This window comes from Elephantulus edwardii, unplaced genomic scaffold (genome assembly GCF_000299155.1).
Source record: "Elephantulus edwardii isolate Elephantulus edwardi_28Jun2011 unplaced genomic scaffold, EleEdw1.0 scaffold00020, whole genome shotgun sequence".
NCBI lineage: Eukaryota > Metazoa > Chordata > Mammalia > Macroscelidea > Macroscelididae > Elephantulus > Elephantulus edwardii.
Genome location: NW_006399770.1, coordinates 9,037,401 through 9,058,300, shown reverse-complemented (window position 1 = coordinate 9,058,300; position 20,900 = coordinate 9,037,401). Strand labels below are relative to the sequence as shown.

At 37.1% G+C, this 20,900-nt stretch overlaps 1 protein-coding gene across 1 annotated transcript in view; it reads left to right on the top strand.

The window, feature by feature from the left end:
• Positions 1 to 20,900, top strand: part of DPYD (dihydropyrimidine dehydrogenase) — a 1,462,963-nt gene that overhangs the window by 904,815 nt on the left and 537,248 nt on the right. The window contains exon 16 of the mRNA XM_006882430.1: positions 2,213 to 2,296. Coding sequence (XP_006882492.1) covers positions 2,213 to 2,296 — 84 coding nt within the window. The remainder of the gene's footprint in view (positions 1 to 2,212; positions 2,297 to 20,900) is intronic.

Here is a 20,900-nt window from a genome sequence, read left to right as displayed (position 1 = left end):
ACAAAGATTCTCACTAGTGGGCTGATTGACAGCATCATGATAGATGGTGACGGGGTTGAGATTGTTAACAACTTTAATTTTCTAGGCTCCACCATCAAAACTTTTGGTACTATCAGCCAGGAAATTAAAGACATATTGCATTGGGAGCACTCAGAGACCTCTCTAGAGTACTGAAGAGTAACAATGTCAGACTGGAGACTAAGGTCCATCTAATACAGGCCATGGTCTTTGCAGTTACTTGCTATGTGTCAGAAAGCTGGACAAAGACTAGCAATAATAGAAGGAGAATTGATAACTTTTAGCTGTGGTGTTGGAGAAGAGTATTGAGTATACCATGGACTGCTAAAAGAACAAACAGGTTCATTCTAGAGAGGGTTAAACCAGGCTGCTCCTTGGAGGGAAGAATTATGAAGGTTTGACTCTGGACATGTTGCAAGGCAGGGTCAGTCCGTGGAGAGGGACATCATGCTTGGGATGGTGGAGGGACAGCGCAGGAGAGGAGGACTCTCAATGAGATGGATTGATTCAGTAAATGGAGTAATCATTGTAGCTGTTTTGGAGACAGCAAGATTGACGCAGGGTTTAGAGCTGTTGTACATAGGGTCGCTCTGAGTTGCAGGTGACTTGACAGCACATAACAACAACAACAACAACAAGAATATCAGTGGAAATTGGTATTGGTTATGAGTCAGAATAAAATTAAGTCATTGACAACTTTAAAAAAAAAGAATATCAGTGGAGAAATAGGTAACTTGAGGTCTTAAGTTTGTTTAAGTCCTATTTAAAATTAATTAGGCAGAAAAACAGAGGCTAAAATCTTGGTCAATAAGGAATGGAGAAACTTTGAGGAAATAGTTACATGCTTCAAAAATGATGGTATGCTTTGCAAAAGTAATCTTTTTTGTTTTAAAGCCTATTATAGGCATATTAGCGAGCTCTGGTAAAATAGTCCAAAGAAATTTGAACTGGTAACCCAAAGGCCACCTCTGTTCTGCAGTTAGAGTTCACCAGCTGCTACTCCAAAGAAATATGGGGCATTTCATCCCTTGTTATTTACAGCCTTGGAAATCTGCTGGAGGGTCAGTTATGAGTTGGTTTTGACTCTACAGCAATGAGTGAGTGAGTGAATAATAGGCGTAATAGACTATAGAAATGATACAAACTTTTAATTTGCCTTACTTCAGAAAAGCATAGGGTTAGAGAAATTTTAGAAGTCAAAAAGAATACAAATTTGAATTTCTTAACCCTCAATCTACTATACGAGGCCTTTGTTCTTCATTTGATTCTGATTCATGAGGATATTTCATTGTGATTCTGAGGCTGTAAATCTTTATGGGAAGAGACTGGCCATCTTTCTCCCTATGAGCACCTGGTGGATGGAAACCACCAAAATTTCAGTTAACATCCCAGTGTGTACACAGTACACTTCTATAACACTGGTTTGTTTTTTCATAAAAGCTTTTCCAAGGATTCTTAGATCCTCCAAGAATTCTAAGAATGCTTTGATCTTTCTTCTTCATTTGTACTTGAATGGATTGAGTTAGATAACTTTTTTACTAATGATTAAAATCAGGCAAAGCTATTTGTTCTTCATGTTTCTTAGCTTGATTTCTTTTTTGAATATAATAAAATTGATTTTCTGCAAAAAAAAATTTAAATTTTATTCTGATTCATTCTAGCTAGCCTACTTCATTTTTTTTTTGCACTCCTACTCCCAGCACCAATTATCCAGAATTAGTAAGAGTCATTTCTATAAAATATGGAAACTGTCTAAGGCAGAATAAATGCAGTGTCAAAGAGACCTGAGTAACAAGCTCCACTCTGTCACTTCTTAATTAGGCTTGTCATTTCACCTCCCTTTGCTTTGGTTTCCTTATCTGTAAAATTGGTATCATGATAATAGTAGAATTATGAAAGCTGGAGGTAATAAAAAGAAAATGCTCAGAGCAGTAAATGACACATTCTGACCACTCCATAAGTATTAGGGACTGTTGTTGGTGATGTTATCTGTTCTTTCATAATGATATTATACATATACATTCTTAAGCTTCAGGTGGGAAAATCAGAATGTATCGTATATTATGACGGTGATGCAGAAAACAGAATAAAATTTTATAAACATGACCTCTGTGGAGGAACCAATGGTTGAAAGTGTGCCAGAATATAAATAAGACTTGGCTTTTCTCCCCCATTTTCTTTTCTTGTTTTAAAGGACTCTGGAGCAGATGCCCTGGAGTTAAATTTATCATGTCCACATGGCATGGGAGAAAGAGGAATGGGCCTGGCTTGTGGGCAGGTAAGGCTTGACTGCTGCCTCTCTGTAAGCCTACGTGACAGAGCACTCTCCTGCCTGGATGGTTTCTATACCTCAGACAAAGAGATGGGTGGATAAGATGACTGGCTTGAGAGTTCCAGGTTTGCATTGTTTAAATATTTAGTGCTTAAAAAGTGGAAAATGAGGGAAGCTGAAATTACAGTAACTGTTTAGTTTTATTGAGGAAAATATCACATTATGTGCTTGACAGGAAGTAATATCATAACAAATAGTTTTTAAAAGCGCTGAAGCAGAATTAGCTGATTTCAAATGCAGTGTTCTTTATTCATTCCTGATGCTGATCCAGTTTCCCTGGAGCAATATACTGTACAAAATGCATTGTTCGTAGTGATTTTGTAGTAAATGGGGCACAGCACAAATTGCATTTTACATTTTTTAGCATATGATCATTATTCCCGAACTGTGTTTGGGGAGTTGCTAAAAGACTTTGATGCTATTTTTATTTTTGGATACAATAAATGGAACCTTCATGCTAAAGTACTTTCAAAAAACTGATGAACAAAATGTGAAAAAATGTTAATATGTCAAAAAATACTTGATTTTTATGTAACTAGATATAGTGTATATTAAGGAGCAATGTAGAAGCTTAATGCAAAAAGGTAAGTGTTTTGCATCTAATTTATCTTTTAAGCCTAGAGGCAAATGGTCTGAATTAAATAATATGAAATACTGTGTTTTATGACAGATTTTTAGTCCTACAAAGTTTAGTTTGCATCTCCACATGTAGCACATGGCCCTGAGTGTAGCAGGTTCCCAACTTCTCCTTTTAAAATCATTGACTTGATTTAAATGAAACTCAGTGGAACTTAATTTGGGAGGGCAATAATTCCTGCTTAGTCAAATGAACATAAATTTCCATTTTCATAGTAACATTAAGGAAATATTTTACAGTTCTTTGTAAATATTTAATTAGCATTCAGGAAAAAAAGAACCCATGAATTCGGAAGCCATTATTCTTACATAGCAGGAGGAGTGAAGTGTCTCTCCAAATGTTGGGAAGGTATACATTCTTTTGCACTCGTGATGACTTACCCAGAAATTTGGAAGTGTGGTCACAGAATTAAGCCCTGGAATTCCTGAGTATCTGCTGGGAGAGAGGAAGGTAATCTGGAGATGGAATTGTGACTTTTATGAGTTACATGATTAGATAGGAGTCAGTGTGTTAAAAAGTGTAGCCTGAGTCAAAAGAAGATTCTTAAGAGGAGATGTGGGTCATAGGCCCCAAAATGTGGTGTACCCTTCACCGGGGTAATGAAACTTCTCTTTGCCTCCTTTTCATATTCTTTCAAACTCAAATCGAAAATAGTTTCCAGTTACACAAATTAAAAACAGCTAATGAACTTTTGAAATCTAGCAAATACTTTTAAGGAAAGAATGCATTTCCATTTTTTCTTCCTGTGGTTCAGTGGTTTAGATGTCATAACTGTGAGCTTCACTGTTAAGAAGCTCTCAACTATTCTGGTAAACAAGTTTTTGAAGAAAATTTCCAAATTATAATATATTTGCCTTGTTCTTCACCCATAGAGTAAAATGCCTAGAATAAAGCTGATGAACCCACTCTATCAAACCTCTGTGTGTGTCTGTTTGCACTATTTTATAACTTTCCCCTTCTTTATTTGCCAACATTCTTTGTGTAGACTGGTTAAACCCTCAAATGTTCAATTAAGTTGTAAGGTTGTTTTGTCATCAGAAAATAGATACAATGTTATGCAAGAACAAAAGGATTATAAATGGTAAATCTTAAAATATTCAGCCATCTCAAAGAATTATTGAGTACAATTAGGGTCATCTAAAGCAATACTTAGATAGCTACCACATAATATGTTTTATGTCCAAATCTATTTTATAAAAAAAAATGTGCATGCTTATTGCAAATAAATAAATAAACATGAAAGAAGGCTTTGTGGCCTTTATAGCATACCAAAATTATTCATAAGGCAGATTATTACACTTGCCCTTGCCAAAGAACAGACGGCTGTCATTAGGAAGAGAATCTAAAACTTAGTGTGAGACCCATGTTGTCTCAGATGTGCTGGTATTTCCCCTGGGAAATAAAACCTTCTTCCAGCAGCTGAATTAATGGCCCTTCTATCTCCTATTCAATATCACTGTCCAGAGAGCAATGACCACATCCCTGCCTGGACCAAGTCCCTCTTAGATGTTCATGGAGGGGATAATCTAGATATACCTCATATAAAGCTAAAATGACTGCATGTCACAGTATTTCCTATCTTTCTCAGAGTTGAAGAAAGCTCTGGGGAACTCAAGAGTATGAGAAATTGAAGTAATCCAAAGGTTAAAGAAAGAGTGGGTGAACCCCCACTAGTAGTAAAATACAGCATGTAGTAAAAAGCAGCTAAAGTCACAGTTGCTTTTCTGGCATCTCTCTGGAGATTTGAAGTGAGGATTACTGTGAAGGAGAAAGTAAAATACAGATGTGTGCTTTTTGCCGATACTCATGACAAATACGCTTGCTTCCAATTGTTGATTTCTCTCACTCTCCAGGCTCCAGTCCCTAAGAGATGCATATATGAAGAAGGGCTACCTTATCTTCCTAATATTTCATCATGCTTTAATCAGCTTGAAGCTCTGGTGGCACAGTCTATAGGATGTAACACTGCCGACCCCAAAACATAACCTCTCTGGCAGTTTGATTCCATTCATAGCTCTTTGGAAGAAAGATAGAAAACCTTCTATGTACTTTATTGTTGTTGTTGTTGTTATGTGCCGTCGAGTCGCTTACGACTCTTAGCGACCCTATGTACAACAGCCCTAAACTCTGCTCTGTCCTGTACCATTCGCATTGTCTTTGACACTCCTATCCCGATTATCCCAGTCACTGAATCAATCCACCTCTGAAAGCCCACTGGAGGGCCAGCTTTGAGTTAGTTCTGACACAAAAGTAGTCATTGTTATATACCATCAAATAAAAACTGACTTATAACTGATCCTCTAGCAGCTTTTCAGAGGCATTAAATTGCACTGGAAGAGATTGCCCATCTTTCACCATGGGTAGATTTGAACCTTGAACCTTTGAATTTACAACACAACTCCTTACTACTAAGCTATCAGAATGCCCTCAATAGTAGAAGTAGTGGATATATTAATTTTAATCAATTCTCTGTTGAAAAACTAAGGAATAAGCATGGAAATTCTTGGGTTGTGCAAATAGCACACTTATTAGTTAATGATCTGGTAATTGAAAAGTTGGAGGTTCAAGTCCACTCTCATGCACCTCAGAAGCAGCGCCTAGGGATCTATTTCCAAAATTCCAGCCAATGAAAGTTCTCTGGAGCACAGGTGACACCTGAGGTGTGAATTTGACAACTTGTTGGTTACATCTACATGAATATTCTATATTTCTGTACTCTGTATTTTGTGCTTAAGAGTTCGAACTTGAGATCGATGAACCTCAATTGGATCAATACAGGAAAAGTTAAGTTCATTTCAATGGGTTGAGCTTCTGAGACATCACATTCAAAGCTTTGGAAATCCTTGCATTGTAAAACGATTTAGTTGCATGAGGAGAAATAAAAAAATGACTATGTAATATTGCTTCTACAGAGATGGGCACAATCTGGTATTACCTATTCACATTTGTTCCTTTTCATTTTATTTGTGGCACTGTAATTTTAGAAGTACTTAAAAATGAACTATCGACTTGTTTAGAAGATCAAAGTATCTCTAATCAAAAGAAATATTTGCTTTATATTGGATTATGTTGCTCAACTTTTTATTGGATTTTAATTCTCAGTCATTTACGTGGACACGGGTGCTTGCATAAGTAGATAGCTGCAGGAGATCTAGAAGAAGCTTTTGTGTAACTGCTAATATTTTGCCTAAAGCATATTTTTTTCATTTTCTGTTTTAGTTATTAATGTTTGCTAATGATATCAAAATGATTGCTTTCTTTTAAAAGAAATTTTTAGTAAGTGATATTATTTAAATCTAACTGAAATGTAAGTTCTAGATCAAGGACTATCATCATTGTGTTTATCTAGAAGACCAATCATATGGCAGTTCAAAAAAATGTGTAGCTAAAATAGGAAACTACTTGGTGAACAGTTACAGGAAAAATATAAAATATGCTTTTAAAATTTAATTCAATTCATTGCTGTCAAATGGGAATTAACTCTTACCTGGTCCTCCAATGGCTTTCTCAAGCTGTAAATAACATGGGAAGAGACTGCCTACTTCCACCAGCTTTTAATTTTATTATTTTTAAAACTCACCATTCATTTTGTTGAAAAATAAAACAATAATAGCATTTCAAAATGTTTAAAAAATCTAGAAAAATATAGTTATTATCACCTTGAGACTAGAAATTATATCCTATTTTCAGTACACTTGTTGAATATGCTGTTGATAAAAAGAAACAAAATGCCCCTTTTACCTAAAGAGAAAGTGGTAGGGGTCACATGGAGAGGTTATGATTATAGTCTATGAAATGATGGAGAGTTTGAATAGAATAATGGCACACCAGGCTTAGCAGTAGAAACATGATAGGAGACCAAGATTACTAAAATACTAATTTTGACAACTAAATTTATAGGATCCAACTAGCCTAAAATACATGGAAGAACTAGTGGACAAGATTAAGTAATGCTTCAGAAATCATCACTGCAAATTAGGATAAAAACAAGAGAATGAATCCCCAAACTAGCAAACACTCAAGAGCTAAGAGCCACACCAGCAACAGAGTTAAAGAAAAGACAAGAAAAAGGCTAATGTATAAAGAAATGATGAGTAAAGCAATGAGACACCAATTTCTACATCACCGGGGAGCTCAACCAAACACTGTCTGTAATGGGTATGTGCCACCATTATAGCATTTGACAAACCAGTGGCCCAGCGTTCAGCATCACAGCAAACCCAAGTTACCTCAGTACAGCAAACTGACAAACAAGTGCTCTACCACTTAGAAGAATGTTCTTCCCAAACACAATAAACACTACGATTGTGAGAAAAAAAAACAAAAACAACAACAACTAAAAATAACCAAACTGTTTACACCCAACTTTCAACTAAAACAAGAGAACTTACCTTCCGGAATCCAACTGCTTCACACATGAGCCTCCAAACTAGAGGCATGTTGCTAAGAGAAGCTATTCCTTGGAGAAATACATTGTGCTTGGAAAGGTGGAAGTTGGTGAAAGAGAAGAACACCCTCAATGAGATGGATTAACACAGTTACTGCTGCAATGAGTTTGAGTGTGTCAGAACTTGTGAGCATGGGGTTGCTATGAGTTGTACTTGATTCAATGGCACCTAAACACAAGAAGTCTCTCTACAAGAGGCTTCACTAGACTCCCCATTAAATTGAGTGGATTCAGCAGCAGAAATTGAGAATCTCAATACAAACAAAGAAGAAGATGTAGCATACGTATTTGGGGTTCAGAACTTAATGCACCAGCTAGACCAGACCTGCCGGAGCAGCCCTAGCAGATAACCAAAGATTTGACATGAGACAGAACTAGCCTTGGCTGACTGGCCCACAGAACTAGAGCTAGCTAGGAACCTTCACCCAGGCTTGTAGGAGGAATGAGAGAAGACTCTATAATTTATTGAACCAAAGGGGCTTTGTGACTCTGACCTATGCTTTGTGAAGCCTAAGACTACATTTGAGAAACTGACTGGATTTAGAGATTGCATCCTGCTGCCAACCTCAGTGATATATCCTGTAAAAATCCCTACTAAACCTCATAACCATAAGTATGGTTCTGTACAGTCCATGTAGTTATTACAATGGATTTTAGACACAGTAGAGGAGTAGGATGGGTATTGGAATTAGCATAAATGAGTAGGTGAAATATGAGTGACATGTCTGACCTCATGGGAATTGGTTTTGTACTGAAGATGTTCATGGGAGAAAGTCCACTTTGTAGAGTTAGTAGAGGTCAGACTCAGCCATCTGCACACAATCTTTATTCTTTTTACACCAACATATAGTATACTATGATACTAAGTTTCCTTTAAATTCTGTTAGATGGCCATTAAAATTATATGGTGTACTATGAGAGGGAGCACTAATAGTGTAATTTGTAAGGAGTTGTGCTGCTAAACCAAAGGTGGTTTGAATCCACCAATAATTCCAAGGGTGAAAGATGGACAATTATCATCTGTGCAATATATAGGTTTTGAAAACTCACTGGAGGGTCAGCTGTGAGTCAGTTCCAACTCAATGGTGAGGAGCTTGAGTTTTGAAGCTATGATAAATCTTATAACTAGCATGCTGTTCTTGTTGCTTTGTGCCCTCAAGTCAGAACAAACTCATAGATGACCCTCCAGTGGGTTTTCAGAGGCTATAAATTGCATGAGTAGAGATTGCTCATCTTTCTCCCACGGAGCAGCTGATGAACGTGGACCATACGCCTTTGGATTGGCAGCACTACTTTTTACCAGTAGGACAGACTTACAGTAAAGAAAATGAAGCACACATTACACAATTGGAAGTAAAAATAAGGGTCTTTGTTTTCTCAAATGGCTATAATAAATGTATAGTTTCAATGGGATACCTGTATTCTAAGATGATAAATTCATAATGAATTTTTATGGAGAAGAGAAATTGTGTTAATTCAGTCTGGGCCTATACTATTCTAAGCATTATGATAAGTATTTATTTATGAGATTAGGCTTACTCTTCAACCAACTGTTAAGCAGAATGATAGAACATCTGGTGTATGATGGTAAAATCAAGATGACAGTGATTTAGCTGGTCATTGATTCTACAAGTGGTAATATGACTTAGGTTTATGGTCGATATCTTAATTATCTAATTCTATTACTACAAGTGATGGCTTAAAAAAACCCCAAATATCTGTTGTATTACAACTCAAGTGGCTAAAAATCTAGATTCAGGGTTTCAGCTTTAAAAGAAGGCTTGCTCTGTCTGTAGGTTGTGAACGATTATTCTAATTTTCTTCAGCATCTTTAGTGCCAAGATTTCCTGGAGAACTCTAAGTGTCATGGCCTTCCATTGTGTCAGGGTCTCAAGTTCACTCCACTGCTGACCATTATTATTTTTTTTTAAGTTTTATTGGTTTGTATATAATCATTCTAAAGTGCTAAAGAGCAAGTATGTCAGTCTGGAATCTAATGTATGCCTGAAGTAGGCCATGGTCTTCCCAGTTACTTGCTGTGCATCGTAAAGCTGGACAATGACCAAAGGTGACAGAAGAATTGATGCCTTCGACTTGTAGTGCTAGAAAAGAATATTGAATATATCATGGACTGTCAAAAGAACAAACAGGTTTATCCTGGAAAGGGTGAAACCAAGCAGCTTCTTGGAAGAAAGGAATTTGAAGCTTGTCTCACATACTTTTGGCATGTGGTCAGGAGATACTAGTCTCTGGAGGGCGACATCATGCTTGGAAGAGTGGAGGGAGCTTAGGAGAGGAAGACCTTGGATAAGATGAATTGACACAATAACTGGGATAATGCAAGAAGGTGTGTCAGAGTCAGTGAGATTGGCTCTAGATAAAGCAGAGTTCAGAGTTAATTCAGTAGGGTCTTTATGATTCTTAGGAAACTTGATGGCTCAAAAACAACAACAACAACAACAATAATAATAATAATAAAGTCATTCATATACCTTGTGTTTTGTACATGTATTTATGACCAGGAGGTGATTGTCATAACAGAGAAAGGAAACACTGCATGGTTCAAAATTGGGAAAGCTGTGCATCAAGGATGTGTCCTAAGTGTGGCATCAGGAGTGGAGGGAGACTCATAAAAAATCTGTGTTATACATGTGATACAACCCTGCTTTCTGAAACTGAGGAGGACCTGAAGTGCTAGCTTTAGAAGGTCAAGGACTGCAGCCTTCAATATGGATTAAAGCTCAACATCAAGAAAACAAAGATTCTCACCACTGGGCCTATTAGCAGCATCATGATAGATGGTGAAGAGATTGAGATTGTTGAGAACTTCAGTTCCACTCTTAGTACCAGCAGCCAGGATATCAAGGAACAAATGGCATTGGGAAAGTCTGCCATCAGAGATTTCTCCAAAGTACTGAAGAGCAATGATGTCAGTATGGAGACTAAGGTATGCCTGATACAGGCCATGGTCTTTGCAATCACTTGCTATGCATTGACTAGGGATGAAAGAAGGAGAGTTGGTGCTTTTGAGTTGTGGTGCTGGAGAAGAGTATGACTATACCACGGACTGCTAGGAGAACAAACAAGCTTGTCCTGGAGAGGGTGAAGCTAGGATGCTCCTTGGAGGCAAGGATTCTGAAGCTTTGTCTGACATACTTTGGGTATGTTGCAAAGAGGGTCCTTGGAGAGGGACGTCATGCTTGAGAGGGTGGAGGGACAGTTCAAGAGAGAAAGACCCTTGATAAGATGGATTGATTCAGTCACTGGGGTAATGAGGGTAGGTATGTTGGAGACAAACAGAATCAGAACTAAGCTAAGAGCCTTTGACAACTTGGGGGCAGCGAGCAAATATTGGGAGGATGAAGAACTTTCTAACACTGGCCTGAAGCTGCAAGGTTCAAGGCTGAGGTACTTGTGAGCACATTTCGAAGGTGTCCTGACTATTCTGCCATTAACCTGGATTAGAAACTTGTCATTTACCCAATATGATTCTTTGTGATCTATGAGCTAACACATTAGATTTTGGACCCAGGAAAACAGTGTGGTGTTGAGATGAGTAAAAAGATGTACAGCAGCTTGGAGAACATGTCTGACTTCATAGTAATTTGTTTTATGTTGTTGATTTTGTGGATGAGAGCAGTTCCTCTTCTTGAAGTGGTAAAGTCAGATATGGCCATCTCCATGTGGCCATGGTTCTTTTCCCAACACCTCTGTTCATTGGAGCATTATTCACAATAGCAAGAATAATGGAAACAGCCTAAATGTCCATCAATAAATGTATAGATTGAGAAATTATGATACATTCACACAATTAAGTACTATGGACATTATTTCTTAAAAATGCTAAGGGCGCTGGTTCCCCCATCAACTTGTTCTGTTCTATTTGTATCGCCATTAAAATAAAATGTGTCCATTGAGTTAAAAGACATTATAGGCTACACCCTAGAATGACTCCCCTTATAAACCATTAAGACTGTGATTGTATTAGCGTGTTACTTTCCACCCTTATCCCTTCTACGATTATTTATCAAATCATGAGAGATCATTATATAACTCTTACATTATAAAATTACATACATTTATTTTGGGGGACACAATTCAATCTATCACAAGAATATATCTGAATAAAATATGAATGAGTAAAGGATAACTGAGTGAATGGAAGGATGATGTTTCTATGTGCCATTGACAGTGTGAGGGTCTTGAGGTGGAGAACTTACGAATTTGATGCAGTAAAGCACTACATAATTTTTTGGAGATTTGGAATTTATATTACAAAATTGTCTAAGACTGATTTTCAATTACATCTAATTTTCTATTATCTTCCCACCATGATTTTTGAAGCTAACTCTTTCTGATTTATCCAATTTGTTTCTCAAATCCATTCTATTTGTATAGAATAACTTCTAATTTTTATTGTCCTCTCAGCTCATGTTTGTCTAGAAGTCCATACTACTCATAAGTATGTGTTATTCACAAATTCCAGTGCTCTGGACAGAAGTCTGTCTCATTTTTAAAACATCTCATGGCTAAAACTGGAGCTTCCCAACAACTACTCTGTAATGAATTTGCTATAATTATTCTCATTATATATATGACAAAAAGGGTAAGCAAGCTTGCAGTACCACGGGCAAGTATGTGGACCCATCAAGACCCAAACCCTTGTGCATCTTTCAAGCAATATTAAAAATCTTACTTATTTCCATTACTGTGTTATCAATAAAGGAGCTCTTATGATAGTCTATATGGAATTATGCTGCAAATCTAAAGGCCATCCCTCTCTGGAAATTCAAATCTGCCAGCTACTTTTTGAGAGAAAGATGGGCACAATTCTAGTTGAATTATGACCTTGGAAACTCAATAGAGGATAACTTTGAGTTGCCATACAATACTTTTTTTAACAGTACTATTTGTGAAAATAATGAGAGTTCTTTTGAAAATAATGAGTGTTCTTTGATACAAATACTAGGGAGAAAGCCAGTTTCCTGAAAATGGTTGGTGAGAATGACTCAAATGATTGCTATTTTTAAGTGTTATAATTTTTCTACAAATTCATTTCTAAAGAGAAATTTCATCTTAATTTTTAAATATCCTGACATAATTAAAATACAGTTTCTAGTTATTACTGTTCATTGTAAAGTTTGACATCACCCCTCCAATAAAAACAAGAAGATGCCATATCAAGCACAAAGAATAGGAAGTGATAATTAAGGAGAAGCTTGAAGGTGAGGACGAGACAGGAAGTGATACCACAGAGATACCCTGAGAGCCACTTCACGCTTTCTATAAGTGGCTGCAAGGTGGAAATAGCAGAGCAACCCAGCCCAGGAAGTATATACATGCTGTTCTGCCTTTTCCCAACTCTACCCAACTACAAAGTGTACATCATTAAGTCATCCTGATGGTGGGGAGTATTTTTACATAGCTGTTACACTTTGTAGCAGCTTGGCAGCAAGTGACCATAATAAATTATGCACTGTTCTGTGCAACTGTGACACAATGCATAGGAGAAACAGCGGGGGTGTTAGAAAATCCATTATTTGAAAATTTTGTTTCTTTTTCATACTAGCTTCCATGCTGCTCTTTCCCTGTCATCTTGTTGCTACATTTTTTCATATCTATTGTTTTGCGGGGTTTGTGTCTGACAGTTCTTTTCTATGCAGGTTTTGTCCTCTTTGTTACCTTCCTGGCTCCCCACCTCCCTTTCGTGGTCTTGTGTGTTCTGAGCTTCATTCTCCCTTTCTGTCGTGCCATCTTTCGCCTTACTTTTTTTTCCTCTTTCCCCCTTATTGTCTCTTAGAATGCAAGAAAACACATTCCCTCTTTGTCTGCATTCTTTTATAGGATGTTATGTAGTTGTCATTTTCCCTCCAGGATAGGTGCACTTTAACATGTGTGCTATTCACTTTGCTTTCGAGAATCCCAAGCACACATCTGGAGTAGTGCCAAGGCTGAGGGAATAAAACAAACAAAATAAAACACCCCAATCAAAAGAATAGTAGAAAGGTTCTTTTAGAACAGTGCAGATCCGCTTCTTCATGGAAGATGAGTTCATGGAGAATCTGGAAGGTTTACTTATTCATTTCAAATTGGGAACATCTTCTGTCAAGGACTTTTCCAAAGTGTTCAAGAGCCGAGATACTATTTTAAAGATTAAAATGTGCCTGGTTCAAGCCATGGGATTTTCAGTTGTTTCTAATGCATCTGAGAGTTGGACGATGAATAAAAAAGAAGACGAATCATTGCTTTGGAATTGTGATATTGGAGTAGAGTACTGAATATCCATCCCATGGACTGCCAAAAGAACAAGAACATCTTGATGAAATATAACAACAATAACAGTTTAAAATTATTTAACATTTTCCTCTTTCTCAAGAATGACCTCTTTCTAAAAAAATTGATCGTTGTAATATTATTCCTTTAAGAGCTACATAGTTATCTTTTCTTATACTATGGATAGTTATTATTTTTCACAGTGATGAATATAGCTTGAAGAAATAGTTCTAGTCTCTCTTTCATTGCCACAAAGTTGGGAAAGATTCATAACTGACTATCTATTCAGTTTCCTTCCAAAGTTGTAGAGTACTTGGGAGATCTTTTTGACTGGATTCAAATCAATACTGAGGCTTCAATTTTTAGTTAGCAGTGCAACTCCCTGTTGATAGGGCCATCAGAACTTCCTCAGTTCCATTATGTAGAATATATACTGACTTAATACAAGTCTCTCTAAACGTATGAATTGAGCAACTAATACCATGTTGGAAGCATCATCATTATTTGAGAAAAATATCTTTTTATTTGAATGAAAGTTTATAGAGAAAATTAGTTTTCCATTCAAATTTTCACACATTTTTTTTAGTGATATTTTCTTACAATCCCATGTAACATCACTCTTGCTACTTCAAACCTGTGTTTCCATTTTCTATCCATCCTTCTAGCCTGTCCCTGCCTGTTGAGATTGATATCTGAGCTATACCTATCCTTTTGATTTTGTATGATGGCTGAAGAATTATGCTCCTCTCTAGTGTTATTGACTGGTAGATAATCCTACCTCTTCTTTACTTACACGTTAGTTGAGTCACAACTTTAAGGTTGGTTAAGTAATACAGTTTTTGGCATTCTACCAGTCTCTACTATATCAATAAACTTGGTTTTTCTTATGCTTTTGAGTCTTGGTCCACATTCTTCTCCTCCCACCGCCCCCACCCCCCAAGTATTAACAAGGTACTTCTGTTGTAATTCCTTTCAAAGCAATCAGCAGTGGTATCCAGGAACCATCTACTTCTAGTCTCATATTAATGGAGACTAGAGTTGATTTGATCCATTCATACTTTGGTCAAGAGTGTCTGATTTTCTGTACTTTGAGCTTCACATGAAGCAATACCAGTAGTTGCAATTTGTATGGAGATTTTGTTCTAATTTTTATATTCTTTAGATAGTCTTATCTCTTTTTCTCTTCTCTGTAGGTTCTCTGTAGGCACCTGTCATTGTTGGCACTTTGACATTTCCAATTTATCCTCTAAATTGCATCCTGACCAAGTACTTCTCCTTTTCATTTAGAGTTGTTTTAGAAGGACTTCCAATTTTTCTGCATAATTTCACTATACCAGATTGTTGTTGTTAAGTGCCGTCGAGTCGCAGGCGACTCATAACGAACCTATGAAAGAGAGCCCTCGATGCTTGGGTGCCTTTCATCTTCTCTCCAAGTTCATAGGGTTTCCGGAGGCAAGCTATTATGGAAGTGGATACCACTCCTCTTTCCACTCTTGTTTAATCGGGGAGCTCCACCCCACTCTCAGTCCGCACTGGGTAGCCAAACATTAACGCATTTGACACATCTGTGTCACAGTGTTCAGCCTCACAGCAACCACAAGTGATCGTGGGATGGCAACTTGTACAACAGGGCTATACGACCTAGAGGAATGTCTGAACAAAAACAATGAAGGACGACTGGCCTGGAGGCCGCGAACTAAAAGTCACCCACCTTTGTCTTGGGCACATAGTTTTTCTCTTCACTGGGCCAGCTGATCTCTCTCTCTCTCAACCCAAGGCCAAGAGTGGCTTCCCTGGCTCCTGGAGGCAGAGTCGTCTTTCTCCAGAGATTGCCACAACACAACACAACTCCCACATACACAGCACCATGCTCTCTGGCCAAAGGATCGTAGCCACCCTGAGTGGGGCAAACCTGGACGATTATGGCTGCCTTCTCCCTCCTCTTCTTCTCCTTTTGGGCTTGAAGCTGCTGCTGCCTTCAACCCAAGGCCAAGCGTGGCTTCCCTGGCTCCTGGAGGCAGAGTCGCCTTTCTCCAGAGACCGCCTTGACAATGAACATGAAAGTATTTCAGATTATCACTTCCACTTTGTTTTATGTTTTAAAACAAAGAAAACAAAACAAAACAAAATCCCTGTCACTTCTAGTGGGATTGTAGATCTTGTTATATTTATACTACCTGAATTTAATTATATTAGTATGAGTAATTATTAAGAATTCAGAAGTTGAATTCAATCTATAATTAATCTCTCCTTTTAAGTATTTAATTTTTTGCATCTTTGAAATGTTTTTCTGTTTACATTTATTTTTGTCATTAATTAATGCAATTAATTAATTACAATGTCTAAGCATCCTCTTTTGTGGGTTGTTTATTTTATTTGCCTGATTATTTCCTTTTTCTGTCAATTTACTTGCTATAATCCTATTGCTCTTGAATCATCTTAGAGTTTCTTTTTTCTCTCTTGCTGTCTCATTTCCCTTTGGGTACCTTTAATTTTATTTCAGGGTTATTTACTTAAAATATTTTCTGTTGAAGTTAATTTAAATAAAAATTGCTATAATAGTTCAACAAGTAATTTGAAAAGATGGACTTTATGAAGAAGACTATGACATCAGTATTTGAGGAAAACTTATCAATAACCTTTGTTTTGAAGATTGCATTGCCTTGCTTACAGAATATGAGGATATTTTAAAACACTTGCTATCGAAGATCAAAGATTATAGCCTTCATTATGGATTACAGTTCAACATCAAAAAAACAAAAATCTTCACTACTAGCTCAATGGGCAACACAATGGTAGATGGAGAAAACGTAAACATTGTCAGTGATTTTTATCTTACATAGATCCACAATCAATGTCCTTTTGTACCACCAGTCAAGAAACCTAATTGTATGTTGCACTGGTGAAATCTGTTCTCCAGAACATCTCCATAGTGTTAAAGAAGGAAGACGTCAGTTTAAAGACTAAGGTGTCCTGACTCAAGGCATAATATTTTAAGTTACTTGCCATGCATTTAAAAGCTGGACAACGAATAAAGATAACAGCTGAAGAATTGATACTTTTGAGTTATGGTGTTGGAGTATTCAATATCCCATGGACTACCAAAGAACATCTTCCCCAAACATTCAATTGTATTTATGCAGAATCTGTACTTGGACCAAGAAGCAGACAAATCCACCAAATAAAGCTGATGTTACATTCAGTGTATTCATTTCACCTCAAACTTTAATTTGTTTCATTGCTCATTGGCTCTGCCTTGATGAGACATTACTTCTATTGATGTGCTATTTAAATGAGGCAGCAATTTAAAAAAGTGTATGGTATCAGTCTTCTATAAATCTCCTATTGCATTTATATAAAATAAATTTCACTCATTTGAGTAAATGATCACAATTTAAAGCCAGTATGAAAAACAACCCCAATTAGGTCATATATTTGTTTTCCTTATTAATTAGTTCCTTTTAATTTTATTTATCTCCTACTGCTATGACTGATAGCATCATTAAAAATTGAAGCTCAATTTTGACTTAGCTTTACTATTATCAATATCAGTATAAAAACTATCTTCTTAATAAAAGCTTCCATAAAATCTATTAATTTATCAGTTCATTTATTTCTTGATCTCTCTACCTTCACCCTTTTGACAACTATTAATTTACTAAATATGGTAGCTATCTACCTTGCCCAATTTAATATAGGAATGAGCAAATATATAAATGTTAAGCACAATCCATATTCTAGTCTATAATATGAAGATAGAGTGAAAGTAAATTTGGAGATGAAATTATAACTAAACATTTGGTTGTAAGGACAGTACTATACTTCACATTGGCAAACCATTTTTGTAGAGCATCTCAGACTAAAGCTTAGAATTTGAGTAATCTCTTCTTTCTCATCACCTAGAATTGCAAAACCAGCCCAAATGATAATAAAGTATTGTGTTGAATTAAAAAGGAAATGTGTTTTGCTGTCGCTTCATTACTTTGTCTTGGTTGTCCTTTCCCTTATTATTCTTTCCGCTCGTTTGTTTGTTTTTTGATACTTTTTAAAATAATTTTTAAAATTAATTTCAATGAACATCTACAGAGATTTTGGACTTCCATTCATTCATTGTTGCACTTTTCTCTCTTTCCCCCCCCGCCCAACCCCTCACCCCCCAGTTTGCTCCTCTCCTTGAAAAGCAAAAGAAAAACTCCTTCTTTGGTACACAATTCCCCGCACTTCCCCCACCCCCACCGCCACCCCAAAAATACTTCACTCTGCAACCCTCATTTGGACTCTTATGATAATCACAATGCCCTAAAATATAATACTCTTAACTCTTTCTCAGCCTTACGCATGATTTCCAGGTAGCAGGGCTGTTATTTTAAGTGCCTTTTGTTAAAGTAGGTTTTGATTCGCAGTGATTCCAAGTACAATGTCGGATTTCCTGGGCTGTAATCTTATGGTAGCATATCATCTAACGTCTTCTCCCTTATAGCTTCAAGGTTGGTTCAGATCACTAACCTTTCCATTAACAGCTGAACACTGAACTCTTGTGCTACCAAGGACTCCTTGATACTAGGGTGAAGCCCACCAAACAGCAACTAGTCCACTCTAATTCATGCTATTCCTCCATCAGTATTCTGTATTGCAAATTTAGTGGGAGCAGAATGCCTCATACTTCTCTCCTGGAGAAGCTGATGGTTCAAAGTCCTGACCTTTCAGGTAGCAGTCCAATACGTAGCCATTATATTACTAGGCCTCCTGATAATAGGACAAGTCTTACTAAATGAGGAGGGAAAATAGCGTCATTCCTAACTTTCATCTTGAAGAAAGAATCCACTCATTTCAATAGTTTTTTCTCTTTTGCACCCCTATATTTTTGTTCTGTTCTGTAATTTTTTTTTCTTTTGTATTTAATTAGAATTTTCCTAGGTTGAGAATGTTGCTCCTTATGAGTCAGTTTTAAGACTACCACTTGGTTTCTGATTCTCTTAAAATCATCAGGACTGATTCATCTATCACCTTTCTTGATAAGAAGTTCTCATTCTCAAGAATGGTGATCTAGTAGAATATAGAAATTATCAGACAAGATCATGAATATCACATACAAGTGAAATATTACTGAAAACCAAAAATAGCTGGAACAGTACATTGACAGAGAACCGCCAGAAACTAAGGCTGGGATTGGAGAGGTCATGGCACCAGGGATATTGCTGCTGATGTCAAATAAATATTGGCTGAATTCAGGGGATACCAGAAGGATGTCTATTTGTGTATTCTAAATTGTGCAAAGGCATTTAACTGTGAGGATCATAACAAAGTGTGGCTAACATTGAGAATAATGAGAACTGCAGAACTCTTAATTGTGCTCATATGAAACCTCTACCTAGAACAAGAAGCTATTGTCTGAATAGAGCAAGGGAACAGTACATAGTTTAAAATCAGGGAAGGGTGCAATCAGTCCTTTCTTCATATCGCATCAGTCTGTACACTGAGCAAATCTTTCAAGAAGCGGGACTCTTTAAAGAAGATTTTGACATCAGGATCAGAGGAAGACTCATCAACAAACAGCAGAATTCAGATGACACAACTTTGGTTACTTAAAGTGAATAGAACTTGCAACACTGCAGAGGATCAAAGACTACAGCCTTAAATATGGATTGCATCTCAACACCAAGAAGATAAAAATTATTACCTCTGTACCAATAGGCAGCATCATGAAGCAAATTTGGAAAAGATTAAAATTTGCAGTGATTTCATTTTCCCTGGATCCACAGTCACCACCCTTGGTGTCAGAAGTTGAAGATCAGGGAATCTATTGTATTAGACAGGGTCACTATCTGGTATCTCTCCAAACTACTGAGTAACAATGATGTCCGTTTAAAGGTACCCCTGATTTAGGCCATAGTCTTTTCAATCCTTGCTATGCATCTGAAACCTGGACAAAGAAAAAGGATGACAGGAGACTAATTGATGCATTTAAACCTTGGGGTTGGAAAAGAGCACTGAGTAGTCCATGGACTGCCAGGAAAATAAACATACTTGTCTTGGTGAAAGCGCAGCCAGAAAGCTCCTTAGAGGGAAGGATCGTGAAGCTTTGTCTCACGTACTTTGTACATGTTTCTAGGAAAGGCTATTCCTTGGAAAGGGACAACATGCTTAGAAAGGTGGCAAATCTGCAAAAGAAAGGAAGAGTCTCAATGAGATGAATTGACAAAGTGCAGCAGTGGGCTCAAATGTGAGAGATGACGAGCATGGCCCAGAATAGGACAGGGTTCCGATCTGTCATTCATTGGGTTGCTATGAGTTAAACTTGACTCAACGGCACCTAACAACAACATCCGTACAGGTGTTCTGATTTCTATGCATTAATATCCCGATCAGTGTTATCTTTGCCAAGCATTCTTATGTCTTTTTTTGTCCACCCATCATTTGAGCCAATGCCATACAAGAAAACAACATTCTGAGGACTAACTTTACCTCCCAACAAATTTTAGTCATAAAAAATAAGTAGGGATTATCAAGGTGCACTAACTTGGTTATAACTCCTTCACTGTGTGTGTATTTTTATCTTGTCTTCTTTCCTAGAGTAGAAGGAGGAGCCTGGTGACATTAACAGTTAAATATTTAGTGGTTAGCAGAATAGTTAGCAACTTAAACCTACACAGTGGCTCTGCAGGAGAAAGGCTTAGCCATCTGCTTTTGGAAAGATTATGGCCAAAAAACCCCGATGGCGCAGTTCTGTTCTGCCACATGTCTTTATTAAGAGTCAAAATAGACTCAGCACCTAACAATAAGGGCAAATCACTTTTTGCATACTTTTTCATATCTTAACAGTGCCTTCGTCATTGATATTTTCGAAATGAAAGTCCGAAATAATAGATCCTAGAAAACAAGCCTTCTTAGGACCTAGTGTTTTTCATTTCTCATACTGTAATTGATGTATTTTCCTAACAATTTGGGACAAAGACAGAATATTGCCCTTCCATCCATGAAACCAAATAGAGATGTCTTGGTGTCCTTCCGACTTGGTTTATTTTGCATGAATATCATCCCGTTTTTGTTTTCATCGGTCACTGGCATTGGTTCCCAAAAATCAAATGTTGTTGTTGTTATGTGCCGTCGAGTCGTTTCCGACTCATAGTGACCCTATGCACAACAGCCCTAAACCCTGCTCTATCCTGCGCCAACCGCACCGCCTCTGACAC